Here is a 22,136-nt window from a genome sequence, read left to right on the forward strand (position 1 = left end):
ATCCTAATGTTTATAGCAGCAATGTCCACAATAGCCAAACTGTGGAAAGAGCCTAGATGTCCATGGGCAGATGAATGGATAAAGAAGATATGTATATATGGAATATTATACAGCCATCAAAAAATGAAATCTTGCCATTTGCAACGACATGGATGGAACTAGATGGTATTATGTTAAGCGAAATAAGTCAGTCAGAGAAAGACAATTATCATATGTGGAATTTGAGAAACAAGGCAGAGGATCGTAGGAGAAGAGAGGAAAAAATGAAACAAGACGAAACCAGAGAGGGAGACAAACCATAAGAGACTCTTAATCTCAGGAAACAAACTGAGGTTTGCTGGAGTGGTGGGGGATGGGAGGGATGGGGTGGCTGGTGATGGACACTGGGGAGGGTATGTGCTATGGTGAGCCCTGTGAATTGTGTAAGACTCATGAATCACAGACCTGTACCCCTGAAACAAATAATACATTATATGTTAATAAAAATAAATAAATTTTATAAATAAATAATAAATAAATAAATAAATAGATAGATATCTTCTACTTAAATACGTTTGATAAAATTCTTAATGTATTTTTATTTCTACAGGATATTGTATCAAACATTCAACTCCAAGGAGAAAGTTCAAATAATCATTTGAATAAATGACTTTGCTTATGGAAAACAGTAAATGAGTTTATTGCAATACAGTTATTTTTGTCTCTCCCCTCTCTCTCCCTTATTCCTTTTTTAAAAGATACATTTATTTATTTGAGAGAGAGAGAGAAGGAGAGAGAGTGTGAACACAGAGGGGAGGGGCAGAGGGAGAGGGAGAGAGAGTCTCAAGCAGACTCACCGGCGAGTGCAGAGCCTGATACGGGGCTCGATCTCATGACCTCACTGAGATCATGACCTGAGCTGAAATCAAGAGTCAGATGTCTGCTTACCCAACTGGACCACCCAGGCAGCCCTTTCCCTTATTCCTTTGGAATGAGGATGGTCCACAGGCTGTGGAGACTTTACTAGACGCAGGCCATAGTTACAAAGGAGGTGGGCAGTAAAGCCAATGTGGGGCAGGAGAGACTTGGGGAAACTCGGTGGTGCGGAGCCTCCATATAGAGGAGGTGGCCCTGGTGCTGGGGACTGGAGTGTACCCATATATCAATAAATCCAGTTTCCCCAGCTTGTCATATGGTTGCACGGAACTTCTCAACTGAGTTTTACAGAACACTTCTATAGTAGTTCAACGTGGTTCTAAATTGTGTTTTTCTATGTGTATGTACCACAATCTATTTAAAAATTCAGTTTTTTTTTTTTATATCTAGACTGTTTTCAACTGTTTACTCAAAAGAGCACTGCAGTGAACATCTACCTGATGAGTTTTATTTGCATTTAAATTCTTACTCTCCTGTAACCAGACTTTTTTTAGTACAAGCAAAGTGTTCTGCTCTCTGGACCTATGACGGCTTGCTTCTGCTCCTTAGTCATCAGGGTTATACCCAGTTACTGAGCTGGTGTGGCTATTATACCCTTTCTCTCCTGACACACACACACACACACACACACACACACACACTTCCCTGACTGCTTTCTTCTGTAGGGAGACACAACGCAGAAGGAAGGAACAGCAAAATCAGAGGCTGGAGTCTCCACCCCAGAGACTGGAGCCCTGCAGTAAGCCCCAGGAGACTTGTGAAGGAAAGGCTTTGAAAGTCTAGGTCGGATTTACTCAACTAGAGTCAACAATAAGGCCTGCCTTGCCACCAAAGTAAAATAGAGAATTAAGGGAATTGTTTCAGCAGCTGCTAAAATCTTGACTAATTTAGCCAAAGCCCCTAATTTCATTTTTTACAGTATCCATTTCAGCTTAATGTCTATTCTAGAACAATTGTTTTGTTTTGTTTTGTTTTGCATAAGTATTTCAGAGACAACCATGGGTCAGCGAGTGCATATTTGGCACTTGGTTAGGAGAATAAAGATTAAATACAATACTTTTTGACATGGTTTTCCCCTTTGTTTGAGCTAATTCCTAAATATTTCTAGATTAAATTTTGAAATTAATTTCTAACTTCTAGCACTACTGGAAAACCAGAATCTGTCATATTAAAAGGCAAGTATTTCTTGTTTTATTTATTAATTTTGTTTTTGTTCAACTAAAAGGTAATGGGAACTTCTCGACTAATAGTAGAAGTCTGCCCCTGCAGCGTGAAAAGCTCTCATAAACAGTATGTAAATGAATGGGTTGTGTTCCAATAAAACTTTATTTATAGACACTGCAATTTGAATTTCATTTTCATTTGTCATGAAATAAAATACTCTTCTCCTTTAAAAACCTATTTATATATATATATTTTAAAATATTTTATTTATTTATTTGAGAGAGAGAGAATGAGAGACAGAGAGCACGAGAGGGAAGGGTATCAGAGAGAGAAGCAGACCCCCCGCCGAGCAGGGAGCCTGATGCGGGACTCGATCCCGGGACTCAAGGATCATGACCTGAGCTGAAGGCAGTCGCTTAACCAACTGAGCCACCCAGGTGCCCTAAAAACCTATTTATAAATGTAAAAACCATTCTTCTCTGACAAGCCTTACAAAAAAAAGGTGCTGGGCCAGATTTGGCCGGTGGACAATAGTTTGCTGACCCCTGACCTAGAAGAACTGAGAAATTTCGAATATTCACCACTATCCTTTGGTTAGTTACAGGAAATTGAAGGACGGTTGCTCTAAGATAAGTGAGATAAGGTGTACGAGCCAGGGAGTGAAGTTTTCTTGCTTTAAGTATTTCTAGAGACTGGCTAGAGCCCTAGGAAGTCCATAATCGTCGTGTCCCTCCCAGGTTGCACTGGTTACTTGTTGCGCAGTGGCCTTTAACAAGGGCCACAACATGTTTTGAATGAAAAAACACCTGCTTACAATGCTAACCAGACTCAAAGGCAGAAAGCATAGCAAATGAAATCTTTCCATCCAAGCAGGCTTTTCCGGTAGTGAAACTAAAAACGCAGCAGCACATACTGGTCAATCTATTTTCACATTTGTACTTGAGGGCACGACACGGTGACCCCGTCTGGGAACTCTGCTACTCTGAGCAGCTGTGCAGGAGAAGCCGCCAGACTTCCCCAACAGGGAAGCTAGCTCAAGACTTTTGTGTAGTGGGCCTGCAACTACCTTTAACCTTGACTCCTTCTTTCTTTTTTAAAATGGGATTTTAAGTCGCATTACTTGAGTAATAATTACTTATTATTAACATAGAACATAACATATAACAATAATAATTACTTATTATTAACAGAAATAATAACCTGTACTTTCTTGGTGCCTTCACAACACTACAGCATCGTTTCATCAACATCCCCATAATAGTTCTGACGTTTTGAGGCAATACCGTTTCTGGAACAGTTGTGTGCTAAGCCCTACATCACCTATGACAACCTCTCAAACAAAGGGGCTTCAGTAAGACCCGGGGCTGTAAACGCAGGTGCGAATGACTCTACAAACTTGAGCCCCTCTATGACACCATCTCTTCATTTCTTCTCCCAATTATTTTGCGAACCTGCAATTGTTATTCCCATTTTAACGTGCAAAGACTCAAGAGATGCTGAATCGCTTGCCCAAACTGGATCACATTATCGTCTTATGACCTCAAGCCCAGTATCGTCGCTTCTTTATGATTAAAACAATGTGATCAGGAAGGTGAGGGTTTTAGGTTCAAAAACGAGAAGACCTAATGACCTTAATGTTCATGCCTCTAACTTTACTCATTTGCAAAAAGAAGAAAATTTAAATTTACAAAATTCTTAAGAAGGTAGTTTTTTATGTAACAAAAATAAAAGTTTCTCATCAACCTCCTGACAACCACTTTTTTATATTGAGATATAACTGATATATAATATTGTATTAAGTGGACAACATGATGATCTGATAGATGTATATATTGTGAAATGATTACCAAAATGAATTCCATTACCACACATGGATACAACTCTTTTTTCTCATGATGAAACTTAAGATCTACTCTCTTAGCAACTTTTTTTTAGTATTTTGTTCTTTTTTTAAATTGAGATTTAATTGATTTAATTGATATAACAGGTACACAACATGATTTGATATTTGTATACATTGTGCAATGATCACCACAATGAGTCTAGTTAACGTGTCACCATAGTTACAAAATTTTTTTCTTGTAATGAACACTTTCAAGATTTACTCTCTCAGCAATTTTCAAATATGCAATATGGTATTGTTATCTATAGTCAATATGATGTACATTATTATATCTCCGGGACTTCTTTTTTTTTTTTTTTTTAAGATTTTATTTATTTATTTGACAGAGAGAGATACAGTGAGAGAGGGAACACAAGCAGCGGGAGTGGGAGAGGGAGAAGCAGGCTCCCCGCGGAGCAGGGAGCCTGACGCAGGGCTTGATCCCAGGACCCTGGGATCATGACCTGAGCCTAAGGCAGACACTTAACAACTGAGCCACCCAGGTGCCCCTCTCTGGGACTTCCTTATCTTACAACTGAAAATTTGTACCTTTTGACCACCTTCCCCATTTTGCCCACCCTCTATCTCTGGCACAATCTGTTTTCTGCATCTATGAGTTGGTTTATTTTTAAATTGCACATATAAGCAAGATCATATAGTTTTGTCTTTCTCTAATTCCACTTAGCATAATGCCCTCAAGGTCCATCCATATTGTCACAAATGGCAGGATTTCCTTCTTTTTTACGGCTGGATAATATTGCATTATCTATATCTATATCATCTATCTCACATTTTCTTTGTTCATTAATCTGTTGATGTATACTTAGGTTGTTTCCATATCTTGGCTATTGTGAATAACATTGCAATGAACCCGAGGGTGCAGGTATCTTTTTGATATAGTGATCTTGTTTCCTTCAGATAAATACGCAGAAGTGGAATGGCTGCATCATATGTTAATTCTACTCTAAAATTTCTGAGGAATCTCCATATTGTTTTCTAGAGTGGTTGCAGCAATTTACATTGCCACCAATGGGTCACAAGTGTTCCCTTTACTCCAAATCCTCATGGACACTTGTTAATTCTTGACTTTTTGATAATAGCCATTCTAACAGGTGTTAAGTGATATCCCATCGTGGTTTTGATTTGCATTTCCCTGATGATTAGTGATGTTGAGCACAGTTTCACGTACCCGTTGGCCATTTGGATATCTTGTTTGGAAAATATCTATTCAGATTCTCTGCCCGTTTTTATGTTGGATTTTTTTTCTTTGAGTTTTATGAGTTCTTTATATATTTGGATATCAAGCACTTACCAGAGATATGATTTGCAAATATTTTCTCCCATTCAGTAGGTTACCTTTCCATTTTGTTGGTTTCCTTTGCTGTGCAGAAGCTTTTTGGTTTGTTGTAGTCCCTCCTGTATACTTTTGCTTTTGATCTCAGATCCAGAAAAATCATTGCCGAGACCTGTCAACGAGCTTACCACCATGTTTGTGTCTGCTTTAATGGTTTCAGGTCTTATGTTTAAGTCTTTAATCCATTTTGAGTTGATTTTTGTGTATGATGTAAGAAAGTGATTTTTCATTTTTTTTTGCATGTGGCTATCAAATCAAGCTTTCCCATTGATTGCAAAGATTGTCCTTGGGGCGCCTGGGTGGCTTAGTTGGTTGGGCATCTGTCTTCAGCTCAGGTCATTATCCCAGGGTCCTGGGATCGAGCCCTGCATCAGGTTCCCTGCTCGGTGGGGAGCCTGCTTCTCTCTCTCTCTGGGCTTCTTCCCCTGCTTGTGTGCTTGTGCTCTCTTACTCCCTCTCTCTGTCAAATAAATAAATAAATAAATAATCTTAAAAAAAAAGTTTACAAAAATTAAAAAAAGAAGAGACTGTCCTTTCCCCAGTGTCCTTTGTTATAAATCAGTTGACCACATATGTGTGGGCTTCCTTCTGGGGTCTTACACCGTTCCATTGATCTATGTATCTGTTTTTATGCCAATACCACACTGTCTTGATTACTATAACTTTGTAATATAGCTTGAAATCACAGCGTATGATGCCTCCAGCTCTGTTCTTCATTCTCAAGATGGCTTTGGCTATTCAGGGTCTTTTGTAGTTCCATCAAATTTTAAGATTGTTTGTTTTATTTCTGTGAAAAATACCATTGAAATTTTGATAGGGATTGCATTCAATCCGTATATTGCTTTGAATAGTATGGACATTTTAACAGTATTAATTCTTCCAATCCACAAGTATAGAATATCTTTCCATTTATTTGTGCCTTCTTCATTTTCTTTCATCAAGCTCTTATAGTTGTCATGTACAGTGTTTTACCTCCTTCCCTAATTTATTCCTAGGTATTTGATTCTTTTGATTCTTTTATTCTTTTTGATGCAGTTATAAATAAGATTGTGTTCTTGGTTTCTCTTTCTGATAGTTCCTTATTGGTGTATAGAAATGCAATTGATTTTTGCATATTGATTTTGTATCTTGCAACTATACTGAATTTATTAGTTCTAACAGTTTTTTGGTAGGGTTTTGGGGGTTTTCTATATATGATATCATGATATCTACAAATAGAGACAGTTTCATTTCATCCTTTCTGATTTGGATGCCTTTTATTTCTTCTTCTTGTCTAAATGCTCTGCCTGGATTTCCAGCACTATGTTGAATAAAAGTGGCAAGAGTGAGCATCCTTGTCATGTTCTTGATCTTAGAGGAAAAGCTTCCAGTGTTTCATTGTTGAGTATGATGTTACCTGTGGGCTTGTCATATATGGCCCTTATTTTGTTGAGGTACACTCCTTGTATACCCGGTTTGTTGAGAGTTTTTATCATGACAACCATCTTTGATTCCTAATTTTTCCTTAAGAACAATGACTAATACTAGCTAGTCCTTACCACATGCCAGACATACAGAGCACTTTACAAAGTCATGTCCATTAACTCATGTAATCTTTGTGACCACTTTATGAGATAGGTGTCATTAGTATCTGTTTTTCAGTTGGAGAAACCAAGGCACAGAAAGAGAAAGTCCATTTCTAGATGCATCTCTGTATCCTTATAGGTCTGGGGCATAGAGAGATCCCCAGTTTGTTAAGTTTCATTTGGGCAGAAGAGTGCAATAATTCTGGAGACAGAGTACCTGGGTTCGAATCCCAGCTACCTTGTTTACTAGCTCTTTGAACTTGGGACAAGTTACTTAGTTTTCCAGTACTTCAGTTTCTTGATTTACAAAATGAACAAAATACTACCTATCTCGTAAATTTCTTATATGTGTTAATGAGTTAATATACACAGAGTTTTTACAAAGCTGTCATCATCAAGACAGTATGGTACTGGCACAAAAACAGGCACATAGGTCAATGGAACAGAGTAGAGAACCCAGAAATGGACCCTCAATTCTATAGTCAACTAATTTTTGACAAAGCAGAAAAGAATATAAGACAGTCTCTTCAACAAATGGTGTTGGGAAAATTGGACAGCCACATGCAGAAGAATGAAACTGGACCATTTTCTTACACCATACACAAAAATAAACTCAAAATGGATGAAAGACCTAAATATGAGACAGAAATCCATCAAAATCCTAGAGGAGAACACAGGCAGCAACTTCTTGCTAGACACGTCTTCAAAGGCAAGGGAAACAAAAGCAAAAATGAACTATTGGGACTTCACCAAGATAAAAAGCTTTTGCACAGCAAAGGAAACAGTCAACAAAACCAAAAGACAACCTACTGAATGGGAGAAGGTATTTGCAAATTTCTTATCAGATAGAGGGATAGTATCCAAAGTCTATAAAGAATTTATCATCTCAACACCAAAAAAACAAATAATCCAGTCAAGAAATGGGCAGAAGACACGAACAGATATTTCTCCAAAGAAGACATACAGATGGCCGCCAGACACATGAAAAAATGCTCAACATCACTCGGCATCAGGGAAATACAAATCAAAACCACAATGAGATCCCACTTCACACCAGTCAGAATGGCTAAAATTAACTACTCAGAAAAATCACAGGTGTTGGTGAGGATGCAGAGAAAGGGGAATCCTCTTACACTGTTGGTGGAAATGCAAGGTAGTACAGCCACTCTGGAAAACAGTATAGATGTTCCTCAAAAAGTTAAACATAGAGCTACCCTATGACTCAACAATTGCACTACTAGATATTTGCCCAAAGGATACAAATATATTGATCTGAAGGGGCACCTGCACGCCAATGTTTATAGCAGTAATGTCCACAATAGCCAAACTATGGAAAGAGCCTAGATGTCCGTTGACAGATGAATGAAAAAGATGTGGTATATATATACAATGGAATATTATTCAGCTATCAAAAAAATGAAATTTTACCATTTGCAGTGACGTGGATGGAACTAGAGGGTATTATGCTAAGTGAAATAAGGCAATCAGAGAAAGACAATTATTATGTGATTTCACTCATATGTGGAATTTAAGAAACAAAATACAGGATCCAAAAGGAAGGGAGGGAAAAATAAAATAAGACAAAATCAGAGAGGGAGACAAGCCATAAGAGACTCTTTACTATAGGGAACAAACTTAAGGTTGCTGGAGGGGAGGTGGGTGGGGAGATGGGGTAATTGGGAGATGGGCATTAAAGAGGGCACTTGATGTAATGAGCACTGGGTGTTATATGCAACTGATGAACCACTAAACTCTACCTCTGAAACGAATAATACACTATATGTTAATTGAATTTAAATAATAATAATAATATTGGGCGCCTGGGTGGCTCAGTCAGTTAAGCATCTGCCTTTGGCTCGGGTGATGATCCCAGGGTCCTGGGATCAAGCCCCGAGTGGGGCCCCCTGCTCAGCGGGGAGCCTGCTTCTCCTTCTCCCTCTGCCTGCCCCTCCCCCTGCTTCTGCTCTCTCTCTTTGTCAAATAAATAAATAAAATCCTAAAAAAAATAAAAATATACAGAGAGGTTTTAGAGCAGTCTCTGTCCATTGTGAGTACTGTATTATTTCCTTTACCATAGTAGGGGTTGGCTCTGTGGAGCTGTTTCCCAGCTCTAAAGATGACTTGTGCTGATATCATCCATTTGAATCTGCTTTCTGGAATGATCGAGGGCTGGGCTGACAAATAGTTAATGAGGAAGTGAGACAGATAAAGCCACATTAAAAATGATAGTTATATAATTACGTAACAAATACTACATATTGATGTATGATACACACACACACCACACTTTTTCATTTTTTATTGTGGTAAAGTATACATAAAACTTACCATTTAAAATATGCAGTTCAGTGGCATTAAGTACATTCACATTCTTGTGTAATCAACACAACTGTCCGTCTCCAGATTTTTTTCATCATCTCCATCATAAATCCTGTACCCATTAAACAGTAACTCTCCATTCCTCCCTTCTCCGAGCCCCCAGTAAACACCATTCTATTTCCTGTATCTATGAATTTGACTGTTCTAAGTGCCTCACATAAGTGGAATCATCTGGTATTTTATGTTTAGATACATAGTTTGAGCACAAAGAACTGTGTACATGAGTTAGAGGTTATCCATATGCTACACACCCATTTTTTTTCCTTTCTTCTTTTTCTTCCTCTTCATTTAAAAAAAATAAACCATCTTTCTTTTTTTTCATGTGGAAAGAAAGATCCCCCAAATCTGGGGAGGAGGCACATAGACTTTGGGGCAGGGAAACAGTGGCAGAGGAGAAAGATGAGCCTCACAGGAGAGGAAGAACAGGAAATCATTAAGACATCAAAATTATCCCTCTAAAAAGAGTAGTAACTCTCTAGAGTCTTATCTTCCTGCTGATTGAAGTGACTTAGACTGCATGTCCACTTCTTTTTTTTTTTAAAGATTTTATTTATTTATTTGACACTTGCCAAAGCAAGAGAAGGAACACAAGCAGGGAGAGTGGGAGAGGGAGAAGCAGGCTTCCTGCTGAGCAAGGAGCCTGATGCGGGGCTCGATTCCAGGACCCTGGGATCATGATCCGAACCTAAGGCAGCTGCCCACTGACTGAGCCACCCAGGCGCCCTGCATGTCCACTTCTAATCCAGTTCTTGTGACAGGGCAGATGTAACTATACTGATTTGCTTTGGCTACTCTCAGCCCACCCTTAGATGGCTGGGGGCCATCTACCCAAATCCCATGACAGGGAAATTCAGGATCCTTTTGGAATGACTGGTAGGTTGGTAACCATTAATAATATCCTCTATGATAGTGCATGGGTTATTAACACCAAACGATGTGTATTATAACTTAACGAATATTAAGTCAGAGCTTAAAATACCCCAAGTCCAACTGGCCCTGTTTTGATTCAAGTGCTGACTTGAGAGGCTTGCCCCCTGACTATGATGTGACACTGATAGTTGAGTGTTGGATCTGGTTATAAAAGATCCGGGTTGTGGCTCTAGCCCTTAAAAACAAATTTGTTCTTAGAACCATGCCATTGGCCCTGAGCTTTAGAGGCACCATATATCATCGACACCAAAAGGCACACAGTATGGGGACCTCCACCGATAACTCTTGGCCTGGGTCCTGCAAATGGTAGGTGGGGCAGGCCACGGATTCATCGAAACTCTCTCGATCTCTGCTCCTGTGTAAGACAGGGATGATCACGGCTGCCACACATCATCCCGCGGTGTCAGACAGACCAACTGAGATAGCAGCTCTCTGGAGGTACATGCTGAACTACGAAAGTATTACACACACATATGAATTGCTACAACATACAGTTGTTGCTATACTCTCTGGAAGGATATAGTTGCTTTACAGGTTTTGTTTTTTCCAAGTGCCAAATATTTAGTTTTGATTACAGATCTTTTTTTTTAATGACTTATGGATCACTTTTTCAACTGGAGCAGGTTGCTTTCAACTCTAGGGTGGGTGAGAGAAGCAATTTTTAAAACTTGTCACATTGCAGGCTTCCAAATTCAAAAACTAAAAAAAAATATCTAAGAAAGAAATTTAAAAAGTTTAATGTAAATTTATAACCATTTAAAAAGCAGTAAAGAGTAAAATTTGATCTTTAAAACTCCTTTTGGGCGCCTGGGTGGCTCAGTTGGTTAAGCGACTGCCTTCGGCTCAGGTCATGATCCCAGGGTCCTGGGATTGAGTCCCACATCGGCCTCCCGGCTCAGCGGGGAGCCTGCTTCTCCCTCTGACCCTCTCCTCTCTCATGCTGTTTCTCTCTCGCTCGCTCTCCAATAAATAAATAAATAAAATCTTTAAAAAAAATAAATAAAACTCTCCTTTTACATACAAACAGTAAAAAATCTGGCACAGCTAGGCTAGAAAGTAAACTCAAAATTGTTACTTTAATATCAATCACATGGTGATGTGAAAATCTAATTTTTTAAATTGTTTTCATCAATAGAATAAAAAAAGTAAGTTTATCATTCAGATAAATGTGGATGGATATGAATTTTCCAAATATGGTTAAAATGTTTAGGTAAAAACTGCCCTGGACAAATGTATTTGGGTTATATGTAGTGTTTTATAATGCTGGCTGGGCGTTGCCTTTCTCGTACGCAGAAAGGAGAAGTCAATGGATTTGTGAGCATGAGTAGAGAGAGGAAGTGTTCATAAGAGTTCAGGGCAGAAGTCAGAGATTCAAGAATTGTATGTGCTGTTCTTGATTTTGAAACTAACTGATCACGTGATTGTGGGTCAGTCTCAATTTCTATAAATGGAAAGATTAGATGATGCTATAAATCCTTACCATATATTGGATGCAGTAATTTGTAAGAAGAATTTTTTGCCATCTTCCCACAAAGGTAAAAGGACAATGACAACCTAACTATTTTAGTTGAGGACACAAAAGTCTGTGATTAATACAGGTTTTTTTTTACATTTTAGCAGAGGTTTTCTGCTCAATGTTTCAACTCAAAGAAGCGGTCCAAAATCTGTCTGAGGATTTTGTGTGAGGGATCTGTAGGTGAGTAGGGCAGAGAGTCACAGGAACTCAGAGAAGGCAATGGTCCATAGAGTTGGCAAGAAGGCACCGTAAGGTAAGGGAGTGATAAGGAAGGCCTCTGAGCTCAGAGAGCTAGGCTGAGTTGCTTTGAGTCAGATGACTACGGTGTGTTGGGGGAATGTCCTAGCCGAGGGAATGGCCTGTGCAAAAGCTGGAACTGAACAGTAGGATCGGGGCTGGATGGTAGGATGAGGGGAGACTGGGTGGTGTGGCTGAGAGACGAGCAGGAGTGGGCTGGCCGTGCCAGCCATGGAAAGGCATTTGAGCTTTATTATGAGGGCAGCATGAGGGAGGGTTCAGGAGTGATACTCAGGGTTTTCTCCTGGATGGAATAGCCATTAAAGAGTTATAAGTTAATCAATGGAGAGGGAGTAGCGAGACCTAAGAAGGGAGCCTCAAAGGACACTATTTTTTGTTAGAAGATATACCTTGGAGATTCTCTTGAGTTGTAAATGCATTTATGTGCTTTCATAGTCTTAACAGTCCCAGTGTAAATAACCATTCATCTTTAGGGAATATTTGGGTTGTTCTCAAATTTTTCCTTCTATGCAATGAACATCTTCATGTATATGTCTTTTTTTTCTCCCCCTCTTTCAAGTATTTATTTCCATAGGGCTGATCCTCAGGAGTCAAGTAAGTGACAGAGGGAGTATATTCAGACTAGACTGAGGGCTGACGATGAAGAGGCCAGGATGGACCAAGACCACTTCTAGAGGTGAAATGGAAAGGGAGAACCGTGAGGCCTATCAATGCATCAGTGTGTAAGGCCCAGTAGGAGCAGCAGAATCCAGGGATAAGCCGTTAGACCCGAGGAACACAAGACAAGAAACTGTATTTGGAACTAGAGGTACCTGTTGGAACTTAAATTCTCAAGTTGTAGCCACCAGCTTGGGTTGACAGTGAGCGCTAAAGGACTCTGAGCTATCTCGGATTCCATTCCATTGCTTTTGCAAAAGGCACTAATGATGAACAACTACTGAATGAGTGAATTATTTATCATAACAAGCTAGCATGGGATGCTACTTTTAAATTGCTAACTGATGAGATAAAATCTGGTATCTAAAGGTTGTTTTAACTGGGATTGTGAGTTCCCAACGTCTAGCAGTGCATACTTATTTGTTTAATAAATGATTATCAGGGAGAAGTACATTTCTTGTTTGCATACAATTTTTTTTTAAAGATTTTATTTATTTATTTATTTGAGAGAGCGAGAATGAGAGAGAGAGAGAGAGAGAGCACATGAGAGGGGGAAGGTCAGAGGGAGAAGCAGACTCCCTGCTGAGCAGGGAGCCTGACGTGGGACTCTATCCCGGGACTCTAGGACCATGACCTGAGCTGAAGGCAGTCGCCTAACCAACTGAGCCACCCAGACACCCCTGCATACAATTTTTATTTCCTCATGTACATTAATGTTTAGATGCTTTTTTCCTATTTATTTACTAGAAAGGTAATTTCAAGAAATGAATTTGAATAAAGGGAGCATAGGTCTTAAAACTTAGAGTAAAATGCTTCTTCTGTCTCTTGCTGTGGTGCAGGTTGAAAAGGGATTCCCCAGAATGGCCAATTCCCCAGAGTTCTCCTGGAGCCCGAGCTCTTCATCGGCTCCCAGAGAGAGGCTGTCAGGCCTAAAGGAATTAAAGCAAATCCACCCAAGATCCATATTCAGTCTAGGCTCAGAGGCAAGTCACTGTGGCAGTTACAACAAAAACCTTCAGCATGTTATGTTCACTATGTTTAATCTCTGTTATATTATTGTTAATTACTTAAAGGATTAAAATCATGATTATACTTCATTTGGGACAATTAAACTATCATAACCTTAATGTAGGACTTCCTAAGCTCTTATTTGAAATACTGTAAAAGAATCTCCATATTTCTAGTTGGAAGGAGGAAGACCTGTGTACACTATTTCATCCTATGTCATAAAATGCAAATCTGGTCATTTCCCTTTCCAGCTTCAATTACTATGTCGATCAGCTGGGGATGAAATCTGAATTCCTAAGCATTTGAGTTTTAATTACTAGATACCAAAGCCTCCAAATGAAAGTGTTCTTTTTTATTCTCCAGAAATCTAGATCCACACAATCTGAACAGAAGCCACCAGCAACTGGCCCCATGTAGGTACTGAACACAAGAAGTGTACCTGGATGGGGTGCCTGGGTGGCTCAGTCGGTTGTTTCTGCCTTCAGCTCAGGTCATGATCCCAGGGTCCTGGGATTGAGTCCCGCATTGGGCTCCCTGCAAGGCTGGAAGCCTGCTTCTCCCTCTCCCACTCCCCCTGCTTGTGTTCCTGCTCTCGCTCGCTCTCTCTCGCTCTGTCAAATAAATAAATAAAATCTTAAAAAAAAAAAAGAAGTGTAGCTGGTACCAATGAAATGTACCATTAAGTTTAAAATACACACCGGATACCAGAAACTTAGTGAGAAAGTAAAATATCTCATTAATAAGGGTTTATTTACATGTTGAAATGACAATATTTTCAACAGTTAAATATGTTATTAATTTCACCTGTTTATTTCTACCTTTAAATGTGGCCACTAGAAAATTTAAAATTACGTTTGTGGCTCATGTGAGCTAGATGATCCCCATTAACACTCTTCACTATTTCCACAGGGCATCTTGCTTAATTACAGAATGCCTTCCCCATTCAAAGCTGGAGAATAAACCCACTCTTCTCTTGCAGAAAGGAGAGTTTTGTCTTACAGAGTCTCCAGGAACTGAGTGCCTCCTAGGGAAGGTAAGGAGTTGCCCACGGGCTGACACTAATTTGCCTCTCTGGTGCGAGCTCTATCTCCTAAACCTCTCTCAGATCTGCCTCTGCCTTAGGTCCTCCCTGCCACACACACATCGCTGCTGTGGGTGAGGACCTCCTCCCTTGACTCCCTTGCCTCTGGCTTCCGGTCAGGCTAATTCCCGAGTCAGAGAGCTCTCTGGAAGGGAGTTCTTCATCTGGAGTCTGTGGCCCCCACAGGGATCAGGGTAGAACTCAGGCAGTCTGTGAACGTGCATGGCAAACGTAGAAACAGGCTCCTAGCAGTACCTGTGCTCTGCAAACAATAGACATTTTACATGTTTTCATGTAATATTCTAGTTGTTGCAGCTTTCTTGAAATACCATTTACAGGTCTCACTACTTGGAAACTGTAGTAGCTGGTAGACCCTCCAGCGGATTTTATTTAATGTGTTGATTAAAGAAAAGCTACACTGTATTCCGGATGTAGCGGGTACTCCTTAGCACAGCATAGGGCAGCATGCTTACTCTTCAGCAACTTCACCATGGGTTTGACATTTACTGATGCCCAAATAGACTCTGCATGCTTTTGCCTTTGTGCCTTCTAAATGCCGTTTCCATTCTTGGAGCGTCTTGTCCTGATTTGTTAACCTGTGATAACTTACCACTCTGTTCAAAGGGCAGCCTTTTCATGGTGCACAGGGCATCGTGTCACACTTCTCGGCTCCTTGAGGGGACAGTGTGGGTCTTTATCATTTGCCATCCATCCCACTGTTTCTCAAAGTGTGGTATCTAGCATTGTTTTAGGTAGTAAATGGATGAACATTTTTTATCTTAGTATACAAATATTAAAAGGGAGAGTGATTTTTCATTTATGATAGTATTTGAAATTGTTTTTCATATATATTTTAAGTTTAAAAAAATTAGCTGAGTTAAAAAAAAACTAACCCTACACATGGACACAGACATGGCGATGTTATGATGGTAGCAGACAACTACCTGAAGTCTGGGCAGCCCTGGCCTGACCCAAGTCTTGCTTCTGTCTGGTTAGGCTGTGGTCCGGGCGGATGAGGGCTTGGGGAGCGTTTCATGTGTTCTCTTAGACCCTCTGCTATTGTCTCCAGAATTTGCCCAGGCCTACTTCTGAGTAGTAGCTTGAGATAAGACATTAACATTTGGAAAATGAGTGAGCTGTACACACACAAAAAAATTTTTTAAAGATTTTATTTATTTGACAGAGAGATAGAGAGCACACGCAGGGGGTGTGGCAGGCAGAGGGAGAGGGAGAAGCAGGCTCCCCGCTGAGCAAGGAGCCCAGTGCAGGGCTCTATCCCAGGACCCTGGGATCGTGACCTGAGCTGAAGACAGACACTTAACTCACTGAGCCACCCAGGCGCTCCACACACAAAAATTTTTTATGCCAGTTTTTCAATCTTTTTATGACAGAAATTATAAAAAAAGTTAAACAAAGCAAGTAGATGCCATAAGATAATGTACTAACTTTATTATCAATAAGCCAAAATCTAAGTGAACAGATATTTCCTAGGAAATTATAAGTTATTAAAAAAAACTTACAGAAGAATTAAAAAAACTGAAAAGAGGATTTAAAAAAATGCTACAGGGCGCCTGGGTGGCTCAGTTGGTTAAGCGACTGCCTTCGGCTCAGGTCATTCCCAGGATCGAGTCCCGCTTCGGGCTCCCTGCTTGGCGGGGAGTCTGCTTCTCCCTCTGACCCTCCCCCTGCTTGTGTTCCCTCTCTCGCTGTGTCTCTCTCTGTCAAATAAATAAATAAAATCTTAAAAAAAAAAAAAAAAGCTACAGTGAAAATCTTTCTTGAAAAAGTATCAGGCCCAGTTTTCCTGGAGTTCTAACCAAGGGTTCAATGAACCAATAATGCTAATGTTATTTAGGATTCAGAAGAAAATCGAAGCATTTCCAAAGCATTCTGCCAGAATAGTCTAACTCTGATACCAAAACCAGGTAAGGTGCACAAAAAACAAATATAAACAGAGTAAACTTACCAAGTGAAATCCAGTAGTGACTAAAATAATACATTATAATAAAGTAGGATTTAGTGATAAATGCCCATATGGTTGAATAATTTGAAATTTTAAGAGTAATTTAGTACGTTATTAGATTAAATAAGGACAAAAAAACCTCTAGGATAAAGTACTATCTCTAATTTTAAAAGCAAGCTCTAATATTTAATAGAAATGCTTCTAACTTTTCATTGCAAAATAAAAAGCAAGGAGTAAGTGACATTAGCATAACACTCCTGGCAGTTCTAACCAATATAATAGGAGAAGAATAAGAATTAAAAGGCATACATTCTGTCAAAGAGAAAAACTTTTACGTGGATGTCATGACTGCCGATTTAGGAAATCAAAGTAAATCAGTTAATAATAGAACTATTAAAAAGAGTTCAGTGAGGTGACTGATGTAAGAAAGTAAAAGCATTGTTACATGCAAACAATACACCCGGTAGGAAATAGTAACAAAAAGACCCCCATTCAAAATCAAACAGTAAGTGTGAAATACCAAGCAACAGACTTGGCAAAAAAAAAAATGCAAGATTTATACAACTAAAATAATGAAGGCTTTACAGAAAGACACAGAAGATCAGAAAGGGACATACATTTTAAGTCTTTGGATAGAAAGATTCAATGCTGTGACGACATCATTCTTCCTCAACTGAAAATTTAAAATCCTAAAGGAGATTTTAAAAATAGAACTGGCAAATTCAAGCTCACCTGAAAAAGTAAAAAATGCTCAGGAAGAGCCAAGAAAAATCTGAAAGACTAATGATGGGGGTATTTGCAACTATTAACATGTACAAGGAAAATTACAGTAATCAAAACATATGGCACAGGAATGGACAAGTGATTGATGGAACAAAAAGAATTCCAGACACAGAATTACACACACACACACACAGATGTCAAATTAATGGAGAAAGTTTAGTTCATTTACTAGAAAATGGTGAAAAAATTAATGCCTAACAACACATGCATTTGAATAATAATTATATATATGAAAAACTGCTCATCCCTCACTAGTAATCAGGACATGCCAATTAAGATAACTTTGTTGTTTGTTGATTAATTTGGTAACAATAAGAAGTGAAAACATGCCATGTTTTTGAGAGTCTGGGGAAAAGTGGCCCCTTTTATGCAGTTAGTGAGAATATATAGTTTTCTAGGGCAACATGACAACTTCACTAAATATAAAGATAAGCATGACTTTTAACCTAAAAATTTCACTTCTAGGATCCTACCCTACCTAGAAATATACCCTGCAGTATCATCTGCAGTTGCAAAAACTGGCAACAATTTAAATGTTCATAGTGGGGTAATGGTTAAAGAAATTCTCAGATCTGCACTATGTGACGGATAAAAATGATAGTGCAAATGTGTATGTATTCATGTGGAAAAATTTGTAAGGCATATTAAGTGAAAAAGTCAGGTGTCAAAATCATATAACCCCATGCCATCCCATCCCACTGTGTGTGTGTTTATTAGTTAGGGAAATGTCTTGAAACCCACATATCGAGGTGCTGGCGATGGTGGACTTTGGGAAGTGGAATGGAAATGTGGGAGAGGAGGTGGAGAGAAGTGCCCCAAACAGAAGTTGAGGGTTGGGGTGTCACTTTTCGAGTTGTTCACTGTGTTGAAATTGACAATTCATATTCATTTTTCACAAAAATGTCTTTTAAGAAGTTTTGCAATTCAACAAAAGAAAAAAGAGAGTTGGATTAGAACGAGGGCTGCTCACTTCCTCACTTCGGTCTTATCTGAAGCAGCTCCAGCAGCTTTACTTTTTATCCATTTTACGTATTTGGCTTTTGGTAAGATTTTATTTGAACACAGGAGCTGCACAATAAAGTTCTTTTAAGCACTAATAATCCATGAACAAGTCTACAAATGTTATATCTCTGTGTGATTCGTGGAGAGAAATATTTTAATCTTGGTTAGGTTTCCTTTTCTACTCATATAAGGTTATGTACGCTCAGAAAGATAAACTAGTTTTAATATTAACAATATATAAATAAGAAAAGATATTGTGGAAAAAAAGGTATGCATGAAAGGTTAAGAGACACAAACTAAAAAACAAGTGGTGATTTTGGAAATCTGTTTTTACTCCTCCACTTCCTACCTCAGTGGCTAGGTCAAGTCACGTTCTAGTTCTAGAGGCCACGTGTTTATGACCAATGCTGCCATTAATTTAAAAATGATGACCAATTTATGATACATAGACCAATGTTCCATGATGACGGAGTATAAAAACAAAGAACCCTGACAGATTTTGATGTTGCAAATCAATAAAAAATTAACCCTTCATGACTGGCTCTATTGCTTCTATAGTGCAGGACAATTGGGCACACATTGTAAAGTTTCAAGAGACAGAAGTTAGCACTGTTTCTCCATTCTCCAACAAAGTTGTTTTTATGTAAGTTATTCTTTCCAGCACTTACTGGAAATTCCCCCAGTTTATTTCAATTCCCCCAGCTCCATCCCAGCCCAAACCATGTTTTGTTTAATGTTTAACATGCTCACATTATGAAAAGATAAAGGTCCCAGATCCCTGATAGCCAGAGTCCTGTGTCCCTGTAGAATTAACTGAACACACATAATTTTAGATGAATAATTAAGCAACACACATTCTTCCTTTGTCATTTTAATAGAAAAAGAATATAAATCCCAATGTTACAAAATATATTTCATATTGTTTTTGTAATTGAAATTAAAAAAAAAACCCACCAACTTTATAAAATAAAAGGATGTAAGCAAATTCCAAATGGAGCAAAGACATAAAAACAGTAAAATTCTAGAAAAAAACTTGGACAAATGTATGTGTATTCTGGGAATGGAAAAGATCTTTCTTTCTTTTTTTTTTTTTTTAAGATTTTATTTATTTATTCATGAGAGAGAGAGAGACAGGCAGAGGGAGAAGCAGGCTCCCAAGGAGCAGGGAGCCCGATGCGGGACTCGATCCCAGGACCCTGAGATCATGACCTGAGCCGAAGGCAGACGCTTAACCATCTGAGCCACCCAGGCGCCCGGAAAAGATCTTTCAAAAAACCATAAACCCAGAAGCAACAGAGAAAAAGACTGATTGATAAGTCTGACTACATAAAAACTTAAAAACTTATTTATGGCAAATAAAAAGTCACAAAACAAGCAAAGGCCAATAACAAACTGGAAAAATGTATTTGCAACATCTACTGAAGCCAAAGGGCTCTTTAATTTATGAAGAATTCATGCATATTAATAAGAAAAGGTAGTAATCCAAAAGAAAAATTGATGAAAGATAGGAACAGTCAGTTTAAAAGGGGAAAACTATTGTAAGACCAATGTATATGAAAATATGCTCAAATCTCATTCATACTTGAGGAGTACAAACAGTAAGATACCATTTTTCTGACACGTGAGATAACAAAATTAAAATGCCTGATGATGCCCACAATAGTTGATAGTTGCGAAAACTGAAAACAGCCGAAGTGTCCATCAGCAGGGGACTGGTTAAATTAATTATAGTGTATGGAATACAAGATAGCCATGAAAAGGTATGAGGTAGATCTCTGTGTATGTAAGGACAAGGAAAGGTCTTCAAGATATATTTGTAAAATGTACATAGTTTAAAAAAAGATTAAGTAAAAAAAAGGAAGGAGTATTGAACAGTGCATGAATGAGAGGAAAAAAGTATATTAAAGTATACTGCAATTCCTTTTCTGTCTTCTAAAGGAATTATAAAATACTGTTGGCTGTAGTTATCTTTAGGTAAATGAATAAAGGGTAGGGCCAGGGTGGGAGAGTTTTACTTTTTATTTTGTACCCTTCTGTACTGTTTTATGTTTCTACCCTTAAGGGTTTAACATTATTTCAGCAGGGTCAAATGGGCAGATAGACTATGGCTCATTCATTGTTTTCTTTTATCTCTATGTTAGAAAAAACACAGTAATTGTTTTTTACACACACTTAACACACAAAGATGTTAAACCAAAACATATGCAATTATAAAAAAAAACCAGAAACACACACATACACATATACACATTGTCTGACAGTAAGCACAGGGGAAAACCTACCTTTTCCATTTCAGTTACTTACTATCCTAATGTATAATGTACAGAGTTAATATTATCCAAAGATGTCAAAGTACTTCATTAATATTCCTTAATCTACTTAATGTAAGTTTCCATTTCATATGGTGATATAAGATCGTGGGTACAAAATATTAGTGAATATAGAAAGAAATCCCAAGGGTCTCATCTGAATAATGTTCTGACCACACATGAACTTTGTCCTTGTACCACCTCACAGTTATGAGTCAGAGGCTGATCTTCGAATCAGGTCCCCAAAATAAGCAGTGATTGTCTTCAATTTATTATTAAGAAAGTTTTGTTCAATTTCCACTTGCCCTCCAGGCCCAGCTAAGGACGCCACCTAAAAAAAGGAATGGAAGAAAGTCACACATAACATAAACATGATTTCAAAATAAGTATTTTATTTATATGCTTTATCAAATAATAAGACTGGGTTTTCATTTAAGTTTTTCAAAATAATGAGGCACCTCAAATGTTCACTGTTACTTTCTAGGCAGGCAAGCAAGTATTTATGCAGTATTTGGTGGTGGAAATACTTGTTTCCAATAATATGGTAAGACCATTATGCTATGTTATTTGTACAGGGCCTAATCTCTCCAATGCCAGAAGCTAAAGAACTCAGAGGAAGAGAAAATGAACATATTCTTCCCAAATATCAAGAGTAGGATGCTTTACCAACTAAGCCACCCAGGGGCCCCAAGACATGTAGTTTCTGTAATTCATTCTGTGATCATAATTGGCAAAACTGTTTATTTTGTGAAGAGAGGTGCTGTTGGTTTAATTTGGTTTGGAGGTTGAGAAATCTAATCTCAGTGGTATTACACAGGCCACACCAGCATCTGGCTGAAGGGAAGATTTATTGTGCATCACCAATGAGTATGCTTTAAAAAAGCATTTCAACTTCCTCTTAGAAAAAAGTCACAGATACAGAAATAGGGAAGAAACCACAGGTCATTCTAAAAGAAGCGGTCCCACTAAACCAGTAGCAATGTCAATGTCAATATCAACCCCCATCTCCAAGAGGGACACAAAGCGATGGCTGTGTTTTCCTCAGTAGGAATAGCTGACAACTGGAGTCAAACACAGGATCTGTCATAATGATAAAAAGCACACGTGTATCCACTATTCACTAATAAGCAATATATTAACGTAAAATTTTAGAAATTAAAAGTATTCAACTAGTCTCAGAGTGGCAATTATAGGAATAATTGTTTTATTTTCTATTTTGGTACCTTTATGCCAGCTTGATTTTTTTTTTTCCTTTTTTTAAGTAGCTCTACACCCAATGTAGGGCTTGAACTCACGACCCCGAGACCAAGAGTCACGCTCCACCACCTGAGCCAGCCAGGTGCCCCTGCCAGTCTGATTTTTCATAAGGA

At 38.5% G+C, this 22,136-nt stretch overlaps 1 protein-coding gene across 7 annotated transcripts in view; it reads right to left on the bottom strand.

Moving 5' to 3' along the window:
• Positions 1-20,628: 20,628 nt before the first annotated feature.
• TGS1 (trimethylguanosine synthase 1) overlaps positions 20,629-22,136 on the bottom strand; it is a 39,005-nt gene continuing 37,497 nt past the window's right edge. For all 7 annotated transcript variants that reach the window (XM_064588317.1, XM_045896541.3, XM_064588318.1 and 4 more), the window contains one exon: positions 20,629-21,097. In XM_064588317.1, coding sequence (XP_064444387.1) covers positions 20,975-21,097 — 123 coding nt within the window. In that variant the 3' untranslated portion in view covers positions 20,629-20,974. The remainder of the gene's footprint in view (positions 21,098-22,136) is intronic.

This window comes from Mirounga angustirostris, unplaced genomic scaffold, assembly GCF_029215605.1.
Source record: "Mirounga angustirostris isolate CCGP_5_RB_7025 unplaced genomic scaffold, mMirAng1.0.hap1 SCAF_4, whole genome shotgun sequence".
In the NCBI taxonomy this organism is placed as follows: Eukaryota; Metazoa; Chordata; class Mammalia; order Carnivora; family Phocidae; genus Mirounga; species Mirounga angustirostris.